Source organism: Pholcus phalangioides, unplaced genomic scaffold (assembly GCF_987345545.1).
Source record: "Pholcus phalangioides strain wild (caught in Gottingen) unplaced genomic scaffold, Ppha-v1.0 ptg000017l_1, whole genome shotgun sequence".
Classification (NCBI taxonomy): domain Eukaryota; kingdom Metazoa; phylum Arthropoda; class Arachnida; order Araneae; family Pholcidae; genus Pholcus; species Pholcus phalangioides.
The window spans coordinates 3,148,879-3,168,996 of record NW_028301610.1 but is presented as its reverse complement, the minus strand read 5'-3'; the positions used below and the strand labels follow the sequence as shown (position 1 = coordinate 3,168,996).

Below are 20,118 nucleotides of genomic sequence, written 5' to 3'. Positions count from 1 at the left end.
TGTATTGTTTTCATGTCTTCAGCGGTACAAAACTATATTGAGATTCATAAAATTTATTCAATTAATTTGCTAATGATGTAAAATACTTTGTCTCTCAACTTCACTAATGGAAAACTTCGTGAAAATTACTTGCATTCATAAATATTAACTTGGTATTTCATAATTATATTAAAAGATGATCGTGTGTTTACTGATTTCGAGAGGATACTGTTTTTACTTAAATTAAATAGAAATTTCTATCAAATTCTGACATTTTCTTCCGTAGTTAGTTTAGTTTAAGGCAGAAAACGAATTGAAAATCAAATTGGCTCGAATGATAACTAAAAAAAAAACTCATTGAAAATAATAACGTTAAAGAGAAGAGACTACATATAAACATGAGTTGAAATAATGGCTCATTTCTGAAAAGAGGTCATACATAGAATAAATCGAAATTAGTTGACCGGAAATAAGTGCTATGAGATTATCGTTAGTACAAAGATAATTATGAATATCATCCACTCAAAAAAAAGATCGCTTTTTCTTTTAAAATTCCGAAACAATCATTTTTTACAGAACTGATACTGATAAAATTTATTCAATTAATTTGCCAATGATATAAAAAACTTGTCTCTCAACTTCATTAATGAAACCTTAAGAAATAAAATTAATCGCTTTCAAAATTTCGCAATTTCCAATTTTTTACTCGTGCATCCCTATTTTAATTGAATTATACTAATTAATCCAGATGCAATAACACAAATGAAAGTCACTTGCTTTTACTTAGCACAATGTTTTCTTTGTTTCGTGATTAAACGCACGTTAAGTGATACTCGTAGATATTTTTTTGATATCATGGTGATAGATGGCCAATTACCGTAGATTTTTTTTGTTACAAAAAAGAAAGTGTCAAACGCATAGTTCTTCCTGAAATTATATTAAATGAGGAAAATTGAAGACATTTTTTTTCATGCAAAAAGTATCCTAATAGTGATTCCCAGTTGTTGCTGGGAAGGACACTGGGTTTGATTGCCTCGAGGGCCATAACGTGCCTTCTCGGGGCCCCAAGACAGACTTTTTCATGGAGTGTCTTTGAAGGGTTATGCTTAGAAAGGGGTTTAGGCCCCCTTCGGCTCTAGGTCCCTGAGCATTCCCTCGGTTGTTTCGGTCTGTTTTTCTGGCGTTGAGTAAAATGACGCCAAATAAATATTTGATTGAAATAAATAAAAAGTTGCCAATTCTAATGATTCGAAGATCATGCGATAGCGGGCATGTGATAGAATGTGGGATAGACTGATCGATGGGGCTCTCACCGAATTAAGGGAGGCGGTCATAATTTCCAATACAACTCGACTTCAATGGCACGGTTTGAAATTCTCTAAGAGAATACTATCTATTTTATATACCTCTATCACTTGTGATGTCTTAGTTTTTTTAGTCTAGTTGGTGTGTGACTCATTTTAAGAAATGAATCATATGATAAGAGTAGTGGATGATAATGTGGAAAATTTTGTGGAAATTTGGAAATTCTACGATCTCTAGCGTCTGAGAATCACAAAGCTACAGAGTTGAAGAGTTTTGGAATTCAGAACACACGTATCCCTTGTCGAAACTAATATTTAAAAGTTTTTTTACTCTTGCATTCACTACATAAAAATGAAGACTATCGATGAAAAAAAAGTAATATTTAAGATTGTAGTTTTATATTGTTCTGGGGTAAAGTTCTTATTACAACATCCAAGGAGAAATTCAGTTCCAAAATATTTTGATTGTTTGTCCGTAATTTTTTGTGTCCACTTGAATATGCAATTATCTTTTGCTATATAAATCAATGAATTGTTTAAATTAGTAATGGGTACAAAATAATTGATTTAAAATGTAATTTTTACATATTTCAGATATTTTGTCACTTTGATTTAATATAAATTAAATTCGAAAAAAACTAAAAACTGTTTACACACACAAGGGCACTATGAACTGAAAAAAATTCGAAAATCGAGGTATTGCAAACACATTGAAAAGGTTTTTGTCAGTTTCAAGTGAACATGACAAGCAACGCATTAACCAGGCTACATATACTGAATCAAAATATTGGCTATTAGAATGAACTACTTTACGTCATTTTTCGGGTAGTGCTCTTGTGATAGGTTTAGAGCTAATGAAAATGGTGACGAACTTCCGATTCCAACAATTTTAGTGAACAACTAGCTGTTGGGCTAATATTGCAAATATCTATAATGAAACAGGTGAAAGTCTGATGGTTGCATGTCCGAAGAAATAGAAAGTTATGATAGAACCTCCCTCTTTGATTGTTCAAAGGTTAATTTTGTAGCAGCATCAACATGGGGTCTGGAATTTTGTGAAACAAGATTACTGTTCTTGACATGTCCTTGTAAATACTGTATCTTGCAAAAGAAATCGCCGCAGCTACGATATGCATATGTCCAATCATTGTCGCATGCATTCATACTCACTAATTTTCTGAATTTTTTTCCTTCTTAGACATGTAGTCGATTCATTCACTATCGATTACGGTTCCCTTGCAAGCGTTTTGCCAACTGAATGATCGATCGCATGACATTAAATTTTTGTTGCACTCATGCATCTCCACAACAGGCAGGGCCGCAACTAGAAATGAAAATTAACTCTGTTACTCGGGGTCCACAAACCATTTTGGTACCTCCTCCCCGATATTTTCAAAACGAAAAGACTAAACTCAGCGCCCGGGGCACCAGACCCTCGAGCCCTTCCCTACTTGTGGTTCTGGCAACGAGAGTCATTCCGATAACTTCATGATACTACTTTTGGATCATTAAGTCGTGGTGAAGTTAAGAACTGTGTCACACGTTTCCTCTGTAGGTTCCGTATTTTCACTGGTTATATAAGTCTGTATAAGCAATAATTGTAATTTGTATGACATCATGTCGCTCTCCATTTGTTTATACAAGATATACAGAAAACCGGATGTTGGATAAACATGCTGATTTTTTTGGAAAGAAAAATTCACCTCTGTTTCTACCGGGAATCGAACCCGGACTTTCCACTGAGCTCAAAGCTATCTCCTCTGCAGCTTAGTGGTAAGAGTCCTCGTCCGGGTTCGATTCCCGGTAGAAGCAGAGACGAATTCCTTTTCCAAAATAATCAGCATCTTGTTTCCACACAACATCCAGTTTTCTGTATATCTGGCACAGTAATTACAAATCTAAAAATATTTCTCCCTTTTTTTATTGAAGTGAATTTAATTTTATTTAAAATCAGAAACTTTCTTTAACTAAACATGATTAACTCTTTTGAGAATTAATCCATGAAATAACTGTTGAAGCCCCTACGTGAGCTGATAGTGACTTTTTTGATTTATTTCTCAGTTAATGTATTATAACGAATTAATAGAAGATGTGAAAATTTTTTAAGTAGATCTGTCGAAGCTTCTGATGAGTGTGAAATTGCGATCAATTTTGTAGAGATTCATTTAGTCGTGTCATAGCTGAAGTAGTTCGCAGACATGTAAAATAAAGATTTACGTCGAACTATTTTCGCCTGAATTTCCCGTCTGTTTCAGGAAGTACTAACGGAGAGACACTGTACAATGCGGCGTTGGCCTTCAATGCTTACCAAGCAGTGACTGGTAGATAATAATTTCTTTACAAAATATATGAGCAAAAGAAGACTTAAAAAAAAAAATCCGGTTTTTTTTTGTCTTTTCACTCTTTTCTTAGTTTTTTATACGTCTTTTTCAGTTGAGTCGTTTTTACATCTCCGCTAGAGGGCACTAACTCTCCAAAAACGAGGTTAAAGGGAACATGTTTACTTTCACTAAGTTTCATTTATCCTTTGTCAGGTTGAGTTGCTGTACAACTCTACTTTTAGTGGTGGTGTATTTGTGTGTGTATGTGGAATTACTTTTTTTTAATACCTTGACAGGTAATTCACATTTATTTTCAATTTACATAGATTCTAAAAAAATGATTAAATAAGTGATAGAGATCCTTGTGCCGGAAAAAGAAAAAAAAACCTGATATAAGAAAATCATTAAATGATTTCAATTTTTTCTTCAACTTTACTTATTAAAATATATTTTTTAATATGCCGCATAAAGCAGCTTCACAAATTTGCTGTTGTCTTCATAATCTATGATGGTAAACAAAAATGTTTCTTCGAAACTTTATAAATTCCTCAGAAATGAAATGTATGCTAGAAGTATTGAATTCAAAATTTCAAATTGCTTCCCGGTATATGAAATATAAAAAGTAATGAAAAATAAATTTGCAGGATACGCGCGTGAGATGCTCTATAGATCGGATAGTTTTTTTAGGGTTTTTTAGTAGAACAATTTGAAAGCATCCGCTCAAATCATCAATATCAATATATGACGAATTAAAAACGAAACCACTTCGAAGATAAAGCACCATTTCCTAGTTGTTCTATTGGGAGATCAGAGCAGAAAAAATTTTTTGACATAGATTATAGAAATAAAATAAATAGTTGTATTTATACATTTACTAGATGTGTGTGTTTACCATATCATTATGTAACTTTTCTTAACCAAACATGCACTCACTTCTTTTATTTAAACCATTCATCATTTTTTAATGATATAGATATTGCATTAGGACAAAATATGTAATTGAATTGATGAACTACAATAGTTTAATGAAGAGACTGGTGGTAAAAACAAAAACTCTATCTGTTTTTCTGAAATTTTTTTTCCTATTGAAATGGTTTTTTATTGAACTTATAGAAAAGTATTTCAGGACTTTGGCACCTGTAAAATTGAAAATAGCTGAGGCCAAACTGATTTTTATTTATTCAGTAAGCTCGCTTGAACAGACGACAAGAACATAAAGCAAACTAGAAATTCAAGAAAACATTAGTTGCCTTAAAGATGAAATAAACTTATAAACAAACGAAATACAGTATGATAAAAATAGCATCGGTCTTTAGAAGTTTATTGGAAACTAGTTTGTGGATTTGATTCACCATCAAATACATTCAAACAGATCAATCAAAATATGTCGCTCGCTTCGATGGTTTCGAAACAATAAAATTAAAAAATCTATCTGAGGAAAGCGTGTGTAAAATCTGTTGCAAATAGTTGATTGAAAGACTGCAGTTATTTCTAAACATCTTATAAAAAATCCAATGCTGAATAGGTTGAAACTTTTCAAATTTGAATGAATATGGTATTTATAGATTATCAAAGTTATGAACGAACTGATATATTATTATTCGATTTTTTCTACGCCTGTAGGGTACTGGAGTCCAAGTAAGTACAGCAACACCTTCGACAACCAGTACGGTCGCGTCCACATCCACCGAAACTGCAAATTCATCTTCATCATCTTCATCAGCTACTGAACACTACGGTACCATCGGCGACATCACCAATAACACCATGCTTTCGGGTCACGACACCTACCTTCCTGCAGTTATCGAATCACCCCCAATACATTACATCACTTATACCAGGCCAAACAGCATCGCAAGTTACAAACCCACGACTTATATCACGTCACTCTCCGATGCTGATTCCTTAGATCTAGATTCTTCCAATTCGGATATTTCGAGTGAGTCAAAATTTTTAACTATTGAAAATTAATTAAAATATCCAACATCATTCCTTACTGATGGAAAACTTGTTTCAATAGAAGAATTTTAAACAGAACAAATAATAAGTTTTACTCAACACATCGCTTTAATAAGCTAATCAAATTTTAATACTGTTCTACATACATGTTTGAAATCGAAAAAATAAATAAAACAAACAATAGATATAATAAATTTACAACTCTGAATATAAATAAAAATTACGATTAAATTATAATTTACTCAGAATATATAATTTATGCAGTGCTTATATACATATTTCTTACACATGCCATTTCCCCTATAGTTCCATCTAGAAATATCGGTAAGTATGTGTTTTGAATAAACTTTTTCTGGTGACGAACTTCTAACAAAACAGCTTGAGGATATTTGTTTGCATAAACAATTAAGTTTGAAAACATTTAGTCACGGCTTAGGTAAGTCAAAAGTTTTATACAATGATATAGCTGCTTCTTGCTAATACGACTATGCTTTACTGCAGGTGAGTAAGTTTTACTGTGAAAACGACTTTAACGTAATTTTTTTTCCTCAGATACGGTAGAGTCGGAAACGCAAGATTTTAGACTTTGCGCTTGCAGTTTAATATTGTTATAAATCAGTTTATAAAACAACGTTGTGATAATTCCAAATACATTTTAAATGGCTTTTATCGAATAGGCATATATTTCTTTTACGAATTAAAAAAAAAATACCTCCGTTTGTAAAACTCTTCTCATACAAGAAAAAACTTGAGGTAATAATAAGATTAGTTGAAAGCAATGAAAAAAAAAAATTAAAAACTTATGGTTGATGGTTTTGGGAGCGGTTATGGATTATATATGCGTAGTTCACGGGGATTAAGATATTAGAAGATGATTTCCAGGAGACATGATAGCATCTGATTGCATTTGACAATGACGAATTACAAAATGTGAAATTGTGACTGTTAGCTAATATTGCAATTGCAAAGTCACATTCGAAAGGTTATTGAAGGGTGAATTGAAAAAAAGGATTAATCTTCCACTCTGGGTGTTGATTTTTCAGAATTTTTCACACGTTGCTTATGGTTAGGTAATCTCCTACCTTTTAGGTTCTCCGTGACACCGGAAATGAGTCATTAGAGTTGCTATCATTAACAAGCCGCACATAGGTACTGCATGACATTCTCTCTGACTTTTTTTTCAAATTCATTCCGTACTCTTTTTTACTCTCTACACAATTTTAAATTTTTTGTATTCTTTAAAGGATATGGAAATATATAAGTGAAGATTACTGTTAACTTTGAAAATAAATAAAACCTATAAAAGAGAAAGTTAATATTTTGAAAACGATTACTGTAACTATAGCGCATTATAAATTTCTTTTGATACTAACCAACATATACAATTTTTGGATGGTAATCAGAAAAAAAGAAGAAAACATTATTCGAAAAATATATAATCTAGGGAGCATAAAAAACAGAACTTCAATTATGATAAGGACAAAATAATATAATAATAAATAGAACTTCAAAATAACAAACTGTGTTAACCTGTATATATATCCATCACCAGCAATCTTAAAAACATACTCCCTTACGTAAGAGTCTGATGTGTAAAATTTACTTCATTTACATTTGAAAAAAATTCATTTATATAATTAAAAAATATTATTTTTTACGAAACATATTTATTCGATCCAGTACTGATTGTTATTCAGCTTTTTCATAATAATGGTTATTTGATTTCATGCAGCAGAATGCCACTATTTCAAATTGATGCTGACAATAGAATGACGGATTATTTAGTTGATTACTGATGTTATTAATTTTATAAATGAAAAAATTTCGAAAATATGAGAGGGAAGAAAATTAGATGGCAAGAAATTCAGTGGTTATCTCAATGAAACTATTTCATGAAAATAGGGTTACAAATCCTTCTATCTTTGATTAAACATTTTTTAAGAGGTTCAGGTTTTTGATGTTTAATACATAAGTACGAAATTTTTGATGGGAATTGTGAAAGAAGAATACGTTTTAGGAAAATGCACAAAACACACAATGAATAAAATTCACGTGTAAGGAAGAAATAAGTTTTGAATGCCAGGAGGCACAAAGCGCGGACGTCTCTGGTCTTTGTAGGAAGTGACTTTTTCTTTTCTACGTTCCGATTTCTTTTTCTTAGTGTTTACGCCCGAGTAAACAGTACTTTAAATCTTTGTTTGTTCACTAAACCATATCTAATTTGTTTCGTTGGCTCAATCCATCCTCCAGATATCAATATTATGCTATCACGTAATATGAATATTATGAGGAGAGAATAACACTTTTCTTTCTGATATTGCGTATTGTGCAACTCCGTATGCCAACCATGTAGATGACATCGAATAACTTATTTTTAAGTGGAAAAATTAATTATCCATTTGATACAATTATGAATTGAGAAATAAGAGAATCATTTCAATTGAGTTCTTTAGATTTATAGAATGTTTTCGTTTTTTAGTAGCAGATATTACATTTTCTATATAAATTTTTCATCCAACCAAGCAACAAAACGTACGTAGATTGTTCCACCGATTCATTTTTACGTATTTCTTTTTATCGAGATTGCGCATGTCACCCAAAAAATTGATTCTATAAGAAATATTATAGAGATACTTTGAATGATGTCAGTTCGTATTGTGTCATGAGTGCCTTTTATTTCCTGTTTTAGGAAGAAAAAGAATGATTTTTTGAAAAATTTATAGCTTAGGTTATTTTGACTGACTGGCATTTGTTTGAGGCACGTCTTAGAAGAAGAGTGATTTGCTTATTGTTTATAAGATTGTGGTGCTCTTATTTGTCTTGTTATATTGCTTCCGCCTTGACCTTGCACAAATTTTTCCCAGTTTCAACATTATTTCCAGCTGATAGCTCTATCTTTGGCATTGTTTACTTATTGATACGTATTTTTGCATTGTTACATCGATTAGTATGGTGAATGAAATCACTCACAATATTGTGATTAAATGTTGAAAAATGTTATTGCTTTTTATGTTGGTATTTTGTTCTTTGTAGTGTTTTGCTGAAAAGCGCCCCCTAGTCATATTTTTGAAGGTGTTTCTTTTTAATGATAGATTCCTCTTTCATGCTCTTTGAAAATACTCTCTATACCCATTTCTGTCTTGGGGGCACAGGACCATTCCTCCGAGGAATGGTTTTAGATACCAGGTGCTCTCTGAATATTCCAAGTTTAACTATGGCTACCTAGTAAATCATATTGAATCCTAATATGAATCACATATTATCCTTTACTTGTTTTTCGTACTATGCCATGCACTATTGAGTAAGCATTGATTGTCGTAGGTTTTCAAAAAGGGATACATTTTCTTTCATATCAGTAACGGCTATGGTGGTTTTGTGGAAAACAGGGACGACGGAGCCATCGGTGCTCGAGCCTCCACAGTATTTATTCAGGGGGCAAAAAAATCTCTCTTAGTTTATTTTGGTGATGTTTATTTATCATCACAGCTATTACTGAGTGTTTTGGAGCTATATGTTTGTTAATATATTGCCCCACCTCTACAATAATTAAACATTTAACTATAATCAAACATTTAACAGTAATAAAACTGTTGGTATGACGGCGTGAGGAAATGTTAAACTATTATAAGATGTTTGCTGAATGGGCCTTATAAAAGAAATAACTTTTGAGCACAGTATAATAGAAAATGAAATCCAACAATTATCACTAAAAATACAAAAATTTAAATAAGGCTAATATAGCCCCTTCTTCAGTGGAAAATTGTCTGTTACAGTGCAGACCGCTCGCTAGGCACACCACTTCTCCATTATTTGGGCTCAATTCTTAATGTTTCTACTCCATCATCGATAAATTTGGTTTAATAATCATCATCACTATCGCTTTCTCTGATATCATCATCATCATCACCAGTCACGAGTTAGCTTCCTATCTGACCACGTGCTTTTATCCTTGTGAGTGGTCTGCGGTATAAAATACAATTTTCTACTGAAGAAGGGCCATAATTAGCTTTGAAACGCTTTTTGGTGTTTGAATTTTTGTATTGTGAATGATAATCGTTGGAATTCATTTTCTATAAATGAGCTTTGATTTTTTTGGACGTCTGAATTTTTTTTTCTAATCAAAACATTCAATATAATTTTCAATAAAGGAAACTACTTGTAAAAACTTACCAACCACGGAAACCCCTTCAGATGTTTCACAGAATGTAGTTTGAGAAATACTGCTATGGGATAAATATGCACAAGCATAGACCCCTCCTCTTCCTCTGCGTACACGTTTTCACACAACTTCAGTTATCGAAAGTTTTAGAATAATTAGAAACGATTTTTAATTCAGTCATGGGAAAAAAATGCTTCGGAACAAAAGTATCGTCTTTTCTCAGTTTTTATTAACAAAAACCAAGACAAATCTTTGTTGATCAGTGCCTTCAGGGAAGAAATTAATATTAATTTAATTGAAAGGGGGGGGGAAACCATATCACGCTGAAGGGGTTGCAATAACAAAAAAATATCTATTAGTATATAAAGCATTTTATTTTAAATTTTATTAAATGTTCATGTTTCCAACAACATACAATAATATGCCCGATTAAGAGGTAGCTAACTGTGAAATCGAAATTCTGTTTGTTGCATCAGAATTCATAGTAGGAGTGAATAGACATGAAACCCGACGCACCTCCACGTTAATATTCTTAGGGAACTTCTAAAGGGGTACATAGACAGAAAAATGACTGTCAAAATGCTTCGGGAATCCCGGATTTGTTTACTATCATTGGCTGGATACCAACAGTTTTAATCTGAGAAATTTCAGTATTGGCAAAGTAAAAATTAGCGTTGTTAAATAGTCTAAGCCTCTAAGCAATAGGCGATGAATACAGTGGGAAGGCTATGAGGGCGATTGCCCCACTTCCGTTAGGTTAAAAAACTGTATGATATTGACATACATTTGCCCCCCACCCGTACGAGGAGTCTGTATTCGCTTGTGGTCTGACCTCATAAAGATAATCTCATTAATGGTGAAAGATATGTTTCGAGCTGGAGAACTGTGGTCCAATAAAATTTCAATTCCTAGTCGTTTCGCTTGCATCTGCGGCATTTATTATCAGTGGGTAGTTATACATCAACAAATACATACACAAAATCTTGATTTGATAAAGAAAATTCTTGTCTGCATTTGTAGATGAACAACCAACTATCCACTAATAATGTTTGTCGCTGCTGAACGTCAGAATGCTGTCGAATAATTCCGTTGCCGAGTTCTCTTCTAGCCAGCTTTGCGACAGAGTCCTGAAGATGTTCAGCAAGTGTAACATCTGCGAATTCAAACTCCATTAAGCCACGGCTTTTCAGCCCGGAATTCCTTTTATCATGACATTCGTCTTGAAAGCCTTTACAATTCTATGAATCTCATTAATGTGCCGGAAATTTTGTATTTTAGAATAAATGTAATAGTGAACTGTTGCTTTATTTGAGCATTTTTCGTTCAGGACAAGGAATTGACATTATTTGTTTTACAAATATTTGAACATTTGGATGATTGAATTCATTTTTCGCTACAGATACTTGCGGTATTGGTGGAAGGAATGCACGAGTTGTGGGTGGTCATGAAAGCTTCCCGGGACAATGGCCATGGATGGTAATTCATTATGATTTTTTTATTAAAAAATAAAATAAATCATTCCAATATAATGAGATACAATTGTTTTTTGCATGTTAGAATGGATTTACAGCATGACCGTTTGCTTATATCGTCTGCATGTGGGCAGCATGTTAACAAAAGCTCATTGATATAATTTTAACCGAAAACTGTAAAAATAATGTTATTAAATTCTTAATCCGAATATTTTTCCAACGCAGTCTTGCAGCCACACGAGTATGTGGACGCAAACCCTGTCCTTGGGCTGGCGGGGTATCCCAAGCCAGAGCTGAATAGCCCCCGTTCGCCTATAGAACAAAATTCTGTTTAATAGTATCTGAGTTTGAAACCCCCTCACAAGCCGTGTCGAATTCTTTTCTGAAACGTAAGTGCTCTTTTACTTGCGGACAAGAGGGGAAACCAAAACGACCGCAAAGTATATATTATAACGTTATAAAATAATCAACACAAAACGTCCATAAATTGAGTGGTTAGCGTAAAAATTTCTCGGAAAGCGATATGCCGTTCATAAATTAAATTGAACAAAAATGATTAAATGAACATTTTATATGGGGCGAAGCAAGTTACAATGACACGCGATCCGGTGTCGAGTGTGAAGAAAGTCGGAATATATCATCTCATGAATGCGGTAGCTAATATAAATATATTAAATACAGTGTCTCACCTCTCTCTCTCTTGCAAATATTGACACTGCATCTTGTGCAGACTATAGCACCAAATGCGGAGCCTTATAACTCAGAGTTGTGATAATGACACATCACGCCATAGTCAAAATTTAGCTCATTTTATAAGCTGGTGGAGAAAACTCAGTGTAAACTATTCATATGACACTAGCTGTGACGTTTAATCAAAAAGCACGAATAATTTAATTTCACTATACTTCGAGAAAAACATAAGAAGAGAGAGGTCGCTGCGTGTTTTGTTTCGAATTTTCGTAGTCAACGAAAAAAATAGATATTTCTGAATAGATTAATGGTAAAAAAAATATAGATTTTTTCAACATTAATACATTTATAGTTATTTTCCGGATATTATGCTGAGGTGAACTCGGAAAGAAATGTCATCATGTCTCCACCGGGACACGAACCCAGGCCCTCTTACATACCAGGCAAGCATGCTACCGTCTACACCACTGGAGACATGACCCTGCCTTCCTTATTTCACACACCGTGGCGTGAGGCGCTGAAGTAGAGACATTAGTAGCCTCTCTTAACTTCAGGAAATGGCCGCGGTGTGGAACGGTTTAGAGAGAGATAGATGGCTTTTTCTTAGCCAAGATATCAAGGAAATAGTTATTTTCCGGATATTATGCTGAGGTATGCAGGAGTATGCAAGAGGGCCTAGGTTCGTGTCCTGGCGGAGACATGATGATTTTTCTTTCCGAGTTCACCTCAGCATAATATCCGCAAAATAACTATTTCCTTGATATCTTGGGCTGAGAAAAAGCCATCTCTCTGTCATTAATACATTTTGTACGAAGTTATTCAGGATAACTGATGTAAGAATATGACTTGAGTTGAACCTTGAGGCCCGTTTTGATGTTCATCCGTGTTATTTCATGTGATTGTTGTTTAAAAAAAATTCACAAAAAGCAGAAAGCTTATTAACTATAACATTACGAGTATAAATGCAAATACTCCATCCGTTGCAGTCGTTACATTACGAACAGTACATCATAATCAGTGATTATTTTATTCGTATGTATGGATTAAATTATTATATTTATACGGAATTTACATTAGATTGCCATGCTATTTGTCTTGTATGAAGTTTGAGTAACCAATGAGATAAGCTTTATGTTTCGATGATGAATCTGTATATGGAGCATTTATATAGTTAAAATTCAACGTCCTTGAACATCCATCAAACACTTTTATGTCTTCCTGTATAAAACGAATCTAAGTAAGTAAAAGTTTCTAGCCGAATAAGTTTTTTGTCTTTATAAAATGAGTAAAGTACTTTTCATCAAGCGTGACATCATGACCCAATACTTCCTCATTCACTAGGGAATTAAGTAATAGTGCTAAACGTACCGTAAAATAACTTCGTAAGGAATAAAGTTAAGAAAATAAGACAACCAGCTACTTTTCTTGTACCTTCCTTCCGAATCTAGTTTTCCGCAATTACCCAATTAATCGCTGTTGCTCCTACATTTTCGAATTATTACAAGAGATACCCTTCCTTCACACAATACCAACCTTTTTTCAAATAAATTTATTTTTAAATTGTTTTGCTAATTGAAAATTTTGTTTCATGAAATTCTCTCTCTCTCTCTCACACACACACACACACATACACACACAAAATTCCCTAACAAATAGGTATAAATAGACATATGTACACTGATTGACAAATGCTAAGGAACAGTGCTATTTTTCGTTATACCTAACAATAGACATCCGTCAAAGAAATGAAACTAGGTGCATTTGTAGTAGACATCCTGAAGTATGCTTATAATGCAAAATGAAACAGATGGCAAAAAACACATGAAGAACACCACAAAAAAGATAAGTAAAAGAAAAAAAAAGATGCTCTCTACAAGCAATTATAAACAGTTATGAAAAGTGCTCGTTCTGTCGGGTGCTGGAAGCCGTTTAAGGATCACCACACCTCAAGAGGATAAATATGTCAGCCTAGTGAAAAATAGAAACATTAATTGCACTTCTAGCAAGATAGCCACAGGCCTTGATAACGATACTGGAACTCGCGAATTTGCGAGAATCATTTCTCGGAAATTAAGTAATGTTTTCTTATATGCAAGGAGGTCTGTGAAATTTATTTTGCTACGTGCACGCCATCGTCGAAAAAGATTACGTTTTTGTAATGAGCATATTCGTTGGGAACAGATCAGTGGTCCAGAGTCATGTTCTCTGACAAATCACGCTTCATCATCAACAGTGATTCTGGACACCAGCTACTGTGGAGAGAGAGCGGAACTCTCGTTACCACATCAGCAGAATGTCCAGGAAATTGATCGCTATGGCCAAGGAGTAATGGTGTGTTCGGGTATCATGCACAATGCCAGAACTCCGCTTCATATCTTTGATGGAGGTATCGCAAAATCAAAGTAATATTGCACCCACATTCTCCTAGGTGATGTTCGTCTTTTTCGAGGTGCATTTGATCCAAACTTTCTGTTCATGGATGACAATGTCCGTCCGGATAGGGCAATGAAATGCCAGACACACTAGCAAGTGAAGAAACTGAACTCAAAACCACCTTGAAGGACGAATGGAACAAAATCCCCCAAGCTCTCCTCAACAATTTAGTGGAAAGCATGTACATCAGATGCCAAATGTGCATCAGTGTCCGAGGAGGTCACAAGTTCATACTGACGAGCTCATATCTGTTCTTATTTCCAGCAGAACGAACAGTTGTCGTTCGTTTACAATTGCTTGTAAGGAGTACCTTTTTTTTTGTCATGTGGCGTTATCTGTTTCATTTTGCATTTATGAAGATGCATTAGAATGCCTACTAAATATACTCCAAGTTTCATTTCTTTGAAGGATGTGTATCGTTTGGAACGACGAAAAATAACACAGTTCTTTAGCTTTTGTCAAGCACAGCATAGATATAATCTCTGTAATGACGATGATCTGTTTATAGCCATTTCAGACTTATCACGTCGTTGGCTTCTCGGTCAAACCTCTCATGTTTGAATTTGTCCATTGGCTATTGAAGCCTTCTACCAAAATACGAACAAAGTTACTTGTTTGAGAAGGCAGCACAACTAAGGCGCTTAAATCGTATTAAGTCTTTCAGCATTCAGTTATCTTAATTTCTTGTGAATATATTTGCTCAACTCTTATTTGAGTCGCATTTTGCTTTACATGTGATACTGGAACACGCTCAGGTCACCAGCAGATTGAAAAGTGTTTTCATATTTGAACAAGCTTTTATCCCCCGAGTGATTGTAAAGAAAACATCATTTTTTATTTAGGCTGCATTGTTTATAATGACTGCAAGAGGTAAGGAATTCTGGTGCGGAGGCTCTTTGATAAACAACTTATACGTTCTCACTGCGGCACATTGTCTTTCGGACAGGCGAGGTTACAGGTATAATGTATATTTATTGAACTTAATTTTTTCATACTAATTGGAATGGAAATCAATAAAGGTTTCTTACTTATTTAATAAGTTAACGAAGAAAAATGAAAATTATGCACTCAGTACTAAAAATTGTTTTTGTCCGTTTTTTTCTCAACGATGAAAGAGTAGCTTTAGCAAAAGCAGCTTTTTCCTTTGGAGAATTTACAAAAATTAATGCATTTTTCGTCCCAAGTTCTCGTAATAAGTATGAAAATGCATTTATTATGCATTACATATATTATTACATTATATTATTACAGGATTTATTAAATCAAAGGTACAATACGGGGGTGGTTTCGAGCGTATACAACTCGAGCCATTTTCTAAGTATTTGGTGTTCGAAACTAGCCCGTTTTAGTAAATAAAATAAATGAGTGAATAAAGAATTAACTATTTTTTTGGATGTTAATTTTGAAGTTGAGGTCAAATATTGAGCAATTATTGTTGAATAAAACTTAATCACAAACACACTTGTTATACGATGTCAGCAAAATTTCGAATGCGTTCTGTATTCCACATCTTCTCTAAAAGCCTATTGAGGGAGGCATTTGTTAGAGGTGTTTTTTGCAGTTGTACGGTTGAATAGAGTTAAAAATGTATGTGAATCACATTTTTGTTGAATTAAACGGTGGGTGTCCGCAAACCTCTAACAGTGTTGTTCAATTTTAGGTACAACGCGAGACAGATGGTTGTGCGATTAGGAGAGCATCATCTTGTTGCTTCTGGGGCGTCTGAAACCATCGAAATTCCAGTAGCGGATCTTAAACCCCACCCAAACTTTCAACGGAATGGCTTCTATAATGATATAGGTTTAGTACGTTTACAAAGACCAGTGCAATATACAGATGTTATAAAGCCAGTATGCTTACCAAGTAGGGGCTTGACTACTACATTGATTGGAAAAATGGCCACCGTTGTAGGATGGGGAGCGATGAGATATGGTAAGAAAACTATTTTACTTCATTGTCATGTAATTCAAATCTTTATTTTAATTTAGAATGTGTAAATCCGTTTCTTTATAGACTTGAAATTCGAGAGAGTTTGACAAATTTTATAAATTATATTTTAATTTTATAAATTACAATCGATTTTCATCTTTGAATATTAACGAGTAGTGTAAAATATTTTAAAAGTCTTTGTGTCGACTTCACATGAATGTAGTAAAACCTCTGCTAAACAGCTTGCCTTGAACCGGATGCTAATTTCGCAAATGCACCATTATTCCGCGATTAAACGATTTCAGCCAATCACGTCTCTTCTTGGTTTACGACAATTCCCACTACCTTAAAATCGTACGATCTGTTGTGCTTTCGGTCATAAGGTGGCTTCGTTATGTAATTAATAGAATGTATTCTGAAAGATTAACACTCTGTATGCCAAACAAAATTGTTCATTTTAATTCGCGTAAGGGAATGATTAAAATTCCGTGCTTAATGGTAGCGAGTGATGATGATGGTGGTAATAAATTTCGAAATTTTTTTTTTCACTAAAAGTATATGCTTTCGGTGATAAAATGTTTTAAGACCTTTATCCTCAGTCGAATTAGTGTAGGTGATAGTGTATCGGACTGCGAACTTGCAGACCAAGGTTCGAATCCAGCTCGCGAAGATTATTATTTTTTTTTTTTTTAACTCCTCGTCAGAGAAAATTATTTAAACATTTTAATTCTTTTTGCTGATGCAATACATTTTACAATACATTTTGCGGACTTAAAATACAAATACTGTCAATCGATTAAATATTATAACAAAAGCATGCAAAAGACATAATAATAATAATAAAAATGAAGCTAATAATAAAAAAACGTAGTTGCCTTTTAGTCTTTTCTTTTTTCCTAAGCTCCGATTTTTAAATATTTTATAGCTGTTTACGACTAATTAACGAGCATAATATATATTTTTTTATACAATAAATTTTCTGTTTGTTTTTAGTCGATTTGCTATCGGAAAATGCATTGATAAATTGGATCTAAATATTTTACTAAAATTTTCAAAGATTTTTGTGATCCGTCCCTTTAGCTGTTTGAATATTTCAGTTTGTGCCGAATTTATAATGTATTTTTATTTTGCCGAATCTTAAAACTTCGGTATATAATAAATCAATTAAATATTATAACAAAAAATATGTAGAAAAAATTATCTAGAACAATAATAAGGCTCTAAAAAATGTAATTCCTTTTAGCATATCTTTACTCTTCTGAAGTTCTGGTATTTAAATATTTCATAGTTGTTTGCGATTATTAACATGCACGATATATTTTTTCATACTATAATTTATCGGTTTATTTTTAATCGATTTACTATCGAAAAATGCATTGCTAAATTGGAGAATTTTTTTACTAAAATTTACAAGGATTTTCTATCACATTTTCAGAAATTTGCAGTCGTTATCCTCCTTTAACTGTTTGAATATTTAAGTTTGCTTTCAATGCATAAATTTGTTGGTTTAAAAAATAAAATCGTTTTTATTGAAAATGTCGCGATTGCGCATTTTTGAAATTCCTCGCGGAACATCAGTGGAAATGTCTACCTTTTTTGCACTACTGTTCCGCGATCAGATACGAAAATGAAGATATCGTAGAGTTACGCAAATTATCGTAGAGGATGAAGCAACGTGATTGGCTGTGTGGAAAAAAATTACGATAAAAACCGTGTAATCGCGGAATAGCGGTGCATTTGCGAAATATGCGGAAATTGATCCTTGAATCGGATCCTTGAACGAGACTTAAAAATCCCGCTCATTACTTGACGTTATAAGTGAGCTCATATTACTGCTATATGGATGCAAAATAACAAGAACATAATATATAAGTCCCTGTATACCGGCACCGCAGATTATATTATCTCTCAATTTTTAAGAATGCAATTTATGTTACCATAATTTTTGAGTAGTATTCGTATAATTCAATATTCCTCCATAAAGTACCTGGCAAGTGCATTAAACAGAAAACATTAATTTCGTATGTAATGATTTCAATCCTTAAGGCCCTTTTACATGTGCAAGATTGGGGGTAACTTTAGTGATTATTACCTGCCAGGCAACTTTTTTTCCTCGTGGGGGAAAAAAAGGTGGGACGGAGATCCATCAAAAGAGTCCCAGTTAAAGAGTTTAAAGGAGAGGCTCTACTATACCTTCTTCGCTCCAGAAAACCATTTAAAACCGCTAAAAAGAGTTTTAATGATTTTTTTTCAAGTTAAGACCAGAGGTACGCATATATATGTGTATCTAACTTAAATGGTCCTAGTAAAGATATCGACCCAAATTAATTGGTTAATTAATCAATTCATTTAATTTTTTTTAAAAAGCGTTTTGACAAACAATAAACACAAATCAATCAAAAAAACTTTTTTAATAGCCAGTTTTGGCTTAGGTTTGAAGGGGATACTGTATAAAGTTTCATGAATAGCCGAATAAGCTGCAAGAAAAAATCAATGCATTTGCTACAACGGTCGAAATAATACGTTAGATAAAAAAATCAGAGAAAAGTATAAGTGGTTAAACCATGATAATGATCTTTGCTGTATTTGGCCATTTTAGCTACACCTAAATTAGGTTGATAGAATAAGAGATAGGGTAGATAAGATAGAGTAGGCTAATATAAATGCTTGGCCTTGCTAACTTAAAAATTCTGATGATACACGAAATACTTGTATGATTTTTTCACATAGCAATACCAAATTTTTCGAGGATGTCAAGTTTAGTAGCTGCGTGCCCTGAAACTTAAATTGTCTTCAAAATTCAATTGTAGGTTCTCGTGGTACAGGTTCCATGCAACAAGTTTCTATGCCTATTTGGAGCAATAAAGATTGTGACAGAAGATATTATCAACCTATTACTCATAATTTCGTATGTGCTGGTTATAACGAAGGCGGCAAAGATGCCTGTCAGGTAGAGTATGACGGTGATTACTTAAATAACTATTTGTGCTTTTTTCCCCCCTAAGTAATTGCGCGCTCCATATTATGAAATTCGCAGACCTTATTACGGAATTTTTAGAAAAAATAATCCAAATTTATTAAAAACTCTTGTCTAATACTGCGCGGGTTCTGCTCGAATTTTTCCGCATAATTTAATGATTATGCCACCTATGGAATGAAGGTGATGGTCATTGTGGTTCACTGTTAAAACCTAATTATAAACGCTATGCAGCATAGAATATTGGTATCAGCGAGAATACTTGAGATTATATATATATATATACAGTACTTCCAAAATTGAATGTGCACTATAGAGAGTTTTACGGATGCAAACTAAGACCGGGAATCATTCCTACATATAATACACTTAAAAAGTACATAGAAAAGCCTTGCAAAAATATATGAATCAAAAGTGGGCTCAGATATTTATAAAAACCAACGTATTAGCTTGTAAAACCAGCTTCTAACTGGTAAATGAACATCTAACTTGATCTTTAGCCTCTAAAAGGGAAAAATATTTCATTGCAAAATGAGTTTTACTAAAGTGTCTACGCTGGTTAGGGAAAAAATTATAAGCTAAAGGGACACAAATGAACTGAAGTATCTAGCGTTCTATTGTGTACTGATATGCAGTGCATGTACAGGGGGGCATATTAAAGTCCTCCTACAATCTTTAACTTTTGAAAGATTGGTTATAAAAACACTTTCGATTGCGAAATATATCGAAATAACGTGCCTATTTTGCATATGTTATTTCTTTTACTAGAAGCCGTACATGTAACGAGATATAAAATTTTAATTTTTTATATTGTCCTCCGTCCCTTAACTTAAAATTAAATTATTAATAGCCTAACAAAAAAATTCCATGCATCTAAGTGCAATATTCGCCGCGA

At 33.4% G+C, this 20,118-nt stretch overlaps 1 protein-coding gene across 3 annotated transcripts in view; it reads left to right on the top strand.

Moving 5' to 3' along the window:
* Nucleotides 1–20,118, top strand: part of LOC149072114 (clotting factor G beta subunit-like) — a 43,228-nt gene that overhangs the window by 16,038 nt on the left and 7,072 nt on the right. For all 3 annotated transcript variants that reach the window (XM_089246989.1, XM_089246988.1, XM_089246990.1), the window contains exons 4-8: nucleotides 5,228–5,543; nucleotides 11,122–11,198; nucleotides 15,160–15,275; nucleotides 15,978–16,249; nucleotides 19,057–19,196. In XM_089246989.1, coding sequence (XP_089103115.1) covers nucleotides 5,228–5,543; nucleotides 11,122–11,198; nucleotides 15,160–15,275; nucleotides 15,978–16,249; nucleotides 19,057–19,196 — 921 coding nt within the window. The remainder of the gene's footprint in view (nucleotides 1–5,227; nucleotides 5,544–11,121; nucleotides 11,199–15,159; nucleotides 15,276–15,977; nucleotides 16,250–19,056; nucleotides 19,197–20,118) is intronic.